The following is a 6,501-nucleotide window of genomic DNA, read 5'->3' as shown; positions in this document are numbered from 1 at the left end:
CAGAAAATTATAAAGTATGAGTGGCATTGCAAAACATTAGAAGTTGAATACACTAAATTGAGAGTTTTTAAACTTTTAAGATAAGAAATGAGATTGCAAAAATGATAGAAGTTCATGGGAGTTCAGGGAGTTAAGTGAAGTTTATCCTTTATTTTTTAGATGTGGTACCCATCTATGTTAAAACTTTAGGAAAATGAAGAGTTGGTGCCATGCGATCTTACAGGTAAAAAAAGTGTTTTTAAAAAAATTTGCAGAAAGTATCTCGTTTGGAATTGTGTTTTTTAAAAAATGGAAATTTGAAAAAAAAATTATGTTTTTAAAAATACACAATTTTAAAGGCTAAACTATAATTTTCAATGTCAAACCACGATTTTATCAAACACTTAAATGTGTTTTAAAAAATTATTTTTTCAAATCACATATTTTGAGATCTAATTTTTAAATTACACATTTTGAAATTACAAACCTAAAAAGACACATGCGAAAGACCCAATTTAAATAGTTTCGTTAGCCAAATAACACTAAATTTAGAACCCCTTAGAGCCCATTGACTCTAAAGCGATCATATCCTATTCAAACTGTAACTCCTTTCCCTGTCTTCACCACTTCTTCCCGAACTAGTAATCTCTCCTCATTCAAATTCTTCCCCCGCCACTAGGGACGAATTTTGGGGGCGGGGGGGGGGGCCAGGGTGGGGGGGGGGGGGGGGGGGGGGGGTATAGGCCATGACCCCTCCTCAATTCCAAAAAAGAAAAAAAAAATTATAAGGAAAAAAATAAAAATTTAGCCTACTGACCCCTACCAACAAATTTTTTTGGCCCCTGGCCCCTGCCTATAAGAGTTTCTGGTTTTGTCCCTATCCCCCACAATCACCTAAGCCTTAAGTTTTTCTCAGGGATAAATGCTTTTTTAATTCTTATGGTTTGAGATTCTGACAAATATAAAAAATATATAAAAATTAGGAAAAACTTCAGTTATAACCTTTGAACTTTCATCTATTTTAAAGAAAGGTACTAAAAATTTAAATCTTCTCAATTTAGGGTATCCATTTTTTAGAAAGTTTCAATTTTAGTCTTTCGTTAGATTTTCTGTTAAGTCCTAACGGAGACTGGTAGAGTTCCAACCGATGATAAAAAATAAAGAATTTTGGTAAATTTGTCCTTGATGTATCTTAGGCCCAATTTTGATGATTTTGCTCTTGTTTTCAATTAAGACCTAAAAAAGAGTTAAAACACTAAAACACAATAACAAATTATTTAACAACATATTTTAGGGTTTAACATATGCGAATTAAGGGGCTTTGAATGTAAACATTCAACGCTTATCAGAGACCCCCTCAAGTGCGACACACATGCTATATTTCTCCTAAACTACCTGTTATGCCCTTCTCCTTCATGTGTGAAATCACTTAAGGAACGCCAGGTCTTCGTCAAACTTCATTTTCCCCTTTTAATGATATTTTTTTTTCAACTTGGTTTCGAAGTCTCTAGAACTCCCAATCTTTCTTCTTGAGAGAAGAACCCTAACAGTGTCGTTGCGGTTTTGTTTGTTTCGCCAATATACTTTGCCATTTGTATCACAAAGGTTTTTTTTGTGACACGAAATGAACGATTTTACTCTTTTAAGTGTAAAAGTTTAATTAGTGCTTTAACTCTAATATGTATTATATGCCTTTATTTTGTAAATTTGTTTATGAAATTTGGATTTTATCGAAATGTTAAATGTTACCAACATCAATCTTGTAGTTATTTCGGTTTTCTTATACTTTTTTCATTGTGTGATTGATCTTGTTTGAGGATCATGTGTTTCACCATTGTTAACATTTGGGTCTTCTTGATGTTAACGAAATGTTGAATATTTTATATAGTTTGTAGTCCTATTTTGTTGTGATTAGTGGGTCCTGATTAGTGTGCTAGTGTTGGGTTTAGACCTAAAAAGTGTTTAAAGTTTTTGATGTATTCGATTGTTTGTTTGAGCTTTTTGGAAGTTAGAAGAGCCAATGTCTTTGCTCTGTAATTGTTTTTGTTTGATATCTTTATTTAACCATGTAATTGGAATAAAGTGGACCTAATGTCTTTACTCGGTTTGTGGACCCAATGTCTTTACTTTGTTTGTTTTTGTCTGCTCACTAGGACTTGTCATTGTAAAGTAAATGATAATGTCTTTGTGCGTTTGTTTTATTAATTTGTAGGACACATGATGGGTCCAGAATGTTTGAAGTTTGAGGTGCATCATGGTGGTCGGTTTAATAGGGAACAACGGTGCACCTATGTTGATGGGGATGTAGTACATTACCATAACCCATTTAATAGAGAGAAGATGTCATTTATTGAGGTAAATGGAGTAGTTGAGTCTTATGAATATGGTCACGGTGATCTAATTTATTACAATATACATAACAAGAGGCTAGATGAAGGGCTAAGACTTGTCTTTTGACCATGATGTCCTTAAAATGGTGGAACACCATATAGGGCATGGACTTGTAGAATTATATTTAGTTTCGTTTGGTGGAGTTGATGTAGATGGAGATGTATGTGAAGAAGAGGATAGTGTTGATGAGGAAGAGGAAGAAGAATTTGAGAGACTATGTATATAGAAATAATGAATTTTGGGATGATGTTCTAAGTTTTGACTCCGATGCCTTTGAATTAGATGGTGATGACCATATAAAGTCTGAAAATGTAGAAGTGAGAGTAGATGAAGAGGTAGGATTAGAACCAGAAGTTGATGTAGATGAAGATGTGAGATTAGAACCAGAAGTTGGTGTAGATGAAGTGATGTGACCAGAAGTTGATGTAGATGAAGATGTGAGATTAGAACCAGAAGTTGGTGTACGTAGATGAAGAGATGGGATTAGAACCAGAAGTTGGTGTAGGTGAAGATGTGGGATTAGGCAGTGGAAGATAGTAATGGAGAGGATATACTGGATAAGGTTGGTTCATAAATGTCACAAAGTGATATACTAATCTCTCTTCCTGCTAGCGATGAAGAGGATAAGGTTGATTCAGAACGTGTGTGTTACCAAGAGGGTGCTATTTAGTCTATCCAATTTGGGAAATTCAGTTTTGCAGCGAAAGAACACTTTTCATGATGTGTATGAGTTTATAAAAGCCATTAAACAAGCCAATGTATTTGAAAGGGAATGACTTGAATTTCAAAAAAAAAAAAAACTCATGGATGGTCGGGCTTCTAGTTTAACCAAAAAGGGTTCTGGGACAATATCAATCTTTGAAAATGGTGGCAGTGGCAATCCCAAAAAAACCTGGCTGTTGGACTTGACAATGGTGTTATATATATACATATAGACTGTTTTAATGTCAAATGAAACTGAATTTCATCATTCAACTCACCATCTGGGACCTTTGTAGTTTGTACCAGACCCAGTTCCTATTCCACCTTCGGCGTCGATCGTATTCAAAATCAGGATATCTTGAAACTCCGAGATTCATGGACTTAGTACTGTAAGCATTAGGTTTTATATAGGACTTGGATTTGAGTGGCTGCAGTTGTAAGTTCTTGTTGTTTTTGATCGTTGGAAAAGGAAGAGCTACCATGCAGGTGAAGTTTTTGGTCCAAGCTTTGGACTTTTTGTCGGAAATTTGCAAAGAACTCTAGGGTTTGAAGAGTTCAGTTTACAGAAAATTTAATTGGTTTAAGTTCAAAGAAGTAAAAGAAGAGGAGCTGGATATTTTTAATATTTTTTATTCTAAGTGACACGTGTCACTCATGTGGCACATTAATAGATTGTTTTACACATATATAAAAGCCTAAAAAAGGTACACCAAACACATGCATCGATCCCATGATTCCCCGTGACTCTAAAGTACATATCCTACTCAAACTATAACTCCCTTCCCCGAAGTAGTCAGTCTTCTCTCCTCATTCAATTTCTTCTCCCCTGCAATCACCACTTCTTAAAACCCTTCTTCCCCATCCCCCCCGTTAACGAATTTCTCCCGAAATCCAAAGATCCGATCGAGATGGCTCTCTCCGAAGGCGTCCTGAAAAAAGTGGTCCTCTCGTTCACCTACCTAACCATCTGGCTCTTCCTCAGCTGCTCGGTGATCGTGTACAACAAGTACATCATGGACCGCAAGCTCTACAACTGGCCCTTCCCCATCTCCCTCACGATGATCCACATGGCCTTCTGCTCCACGCTGGCATACCTCCTGGTCCGCGTCTTCAAGGTGGTCGAGGACACCTACTCCATGCCCCGCGACCTCTACCTCAACACCGTCGTCCCCATCGGCGCCCTCTACGCCCTCTCCCTCTGGCTCTACAACTCCGCCTACATCTACCTCTCAGTCTCCTTCATTCAGATGCTCAAGGCCCTCACCCCCGTCGCCGTCTACTCCATCGCCGTCGTCTTCAAGAAGGACCCCTTAAACACCGGCATCATGGTCAACATGCTCTCCATCTCCCTCGGTGTCGCCGTTGCCGCTTACGGCGAGGTCAAGTTCCACACATGGGGCGTTATTTTGCAGCTTCTCGGCCTCACATTCGAGGCCACCCGGCTTGTCATGATCGAGATTTTGTTGGGTTCGAAAGGTATTAAGCTGAACCCCATCCTTTCCCTTTACTATATCGCGCCGTGTTGTTTCGTGTTCTTGTCTCTGCCGTGGATGATTCTGGAGTACCCGTTGCTGAGGGAAGCGTCGAGTTTCCGTCCGGATTTCGTGATCTTCGGGACCAATGCGCTCTGCGCGTTCGGGCTGAACTTGGCCGTGTTCTTGGTCGTGGGGAAGACCTCCGCTCTGACCTTGAATGTAGCCGGTGTGGTGAAGGATTGGCTGCTGATCGCATTCTCGTGGTCGGTGATCAAGGACACCGTGACGGCCGTCAATTTGGTTGGCTACTTGTTGGCGTTTCTGGGTGTTGTTTATTACAATCACTACAAGTTGAAGGTGCTTAAGGCCGCGGAGGCGCAGAAAAACGAGCTGCCGGCTGACGAGGAGGCCGGGAGGTTGTTGCTGGAGACAGAATACGAAGGGACCGGCAAGAATAGCGAAACGCAGGATTGATTCGATTCCTGATTCCCATTCCTAGTTTTGCGGAAAGGACGACACTGTTATTTCACATATTAAAATTGCGATTTTAAATTACAAAAGATTGTATTGTTTGGAGTATTTTTAAAAAAATTATAATTTAAAAATGTAGAAAAATTTAAATATTTTTTTTAAAGAGAAAAATACTAAGTCGGTCCAAGTGGTTTATTTGATTTGCTTCTGTTCACTAACTTAATAGATTCTGTTAGTGTAACATGTAAGAGCGAATGAAATTATGACACGTGTTCTATATAAGTCAGTGTCACGTTAACAAAATTTATAGTTTATTTGAACTAATTTTGTATTTTTTCTCATTTTAATTAAAACACACAATTTTCTAGCTATAGCTAGCTAGATGGATTGGCTTTTTTTATGATGGGGAGAAAGAAGATAGCATGTTACTTTTACACGTTGCATAATATTCCAGCTAGACAAGTCACAAGATAGTCATAAAAAAAAGGCATCTTATCGAACGAGTTGTAACAAAGCTCTAGCTAGGACTAGATGGCATCACACTTCTTTTCTACAAACATTACTGGGAGCGATCATAAAGGAAATTATTGCCATTTTTACTAAGGACACCTGCAAATTTTACTTAGAATTCGTCTTTAAAAACAGGTTGTAAGGAATGAATATTAAAAGAATTATATACATATGATTAAGATTAAACTTAATTCATATCGACAATTACAATCGTAAGATAAATTTTCTTTGACTCTTTCTATAGCTAGCTTGGGCGGTTGCGATTTGTTAGGACTAGATGTTAGAAATAATAAACATATTATTTAATCTAACATGCGCAGCGGAAAACGAATAAACAGGATTCAGGCTTACCTCTAGCCATGTTTGCTCAAGCGTCTTCACGATCCATCTGAAGAACAAGAAAGATTATTTGAGGGATCTTCTAACCTATGCCTATTGCTTGATGGCTGTACTGATGGTGTACACAGGCACTCTATTTATAGGCTAGGTTAGGGACCCTCAAAATGGTAAACACCGTATTTGTTTCCTTCCATCAAGGAAACAATATCGTTAATTGATTTTAAAATCAATTAACCGATTCCATATTTACGGTAATCTAAATTAATAGAAATAACCATAATACCGATTCCATATTTACGGTAATCTAAATTAATGGAAATATCCATAATGCCGTATATGTTTATTGGAAAAATAATAAACATAGTAAATACCGTAAATGTGATATAAAGGCCACAACCAAAAAGGAATAATATATTACATTCTCCCACTTGGACTTTATAACACATGACCATATGGTATTAGGTTCTTTAGTTTTTGCCAATCTTTTATGGAATCCTCCAACTCAGTTAAGAAATGTTTCACACGAATCATGGCGGTAAAACCATTATAAAATTAGGTCGTCCCTTCCATGTATCACGATGTAAAACACTCCTTACATGAGTACCTTATGGATAATCAAGCTTTATGAATGAAC

At 37.5% G+C, this 6,501-nt stretch overlaps 1 protein-coding gene across 1 annotated transcript; it reads left to right on the top strand.

The window, feature by feature from the left end:
- Positions 1-3,911: 3,911 nt before the first annotated feature.
- On the top strand, positions 3,912-5,144 carry LOC133856565 (probable sugar phosphate/phosphate translocator At4g32390). The gene has a single exon (XM_062291618.1). The coding sequence runs from the start codon at positions 3,981-3,983 to the stop codon at positions 5,019-5,021; it is 1,041 nt and encodes a 346-aa protein (XP_062147602.1). The 5' UTR covers positions 3,912-3,980; the 3' UTR covers positions 5,022-5,144.
- The last annotated feature ends 1,357 nt before the right edge of the window (positions 5,145-6,501 follow it).

Source organism: Alnus glutinosa, chromosome 14 (genome assembly GCF_958979055.1).
Source record: "Alnus glutinosa chromosome 14, dhAlnGlut1.1, whole genome shotgun sequence".
In the NCBI taxonomy this organism is placed as follows: Eukaryota; Viridiplantae; Streptophyta; class Magnoliopsida; order Fagales; family Betulaceae; genus Alnus; species Alnus glutinosa.
This window is presented reverse-complemented; position numbering and strand designations above follow the sequence as displayed.

Excerpts from the sequence above, each read along its gene's own strand:
- LOC133856565 (XM_062291618.1), top strand. The coding sequence starts at position 3,981 with ATGGCTCTCTCCGAAGGCGTCCTGAAAAAAGTGGTCCTCTCGTTCACC.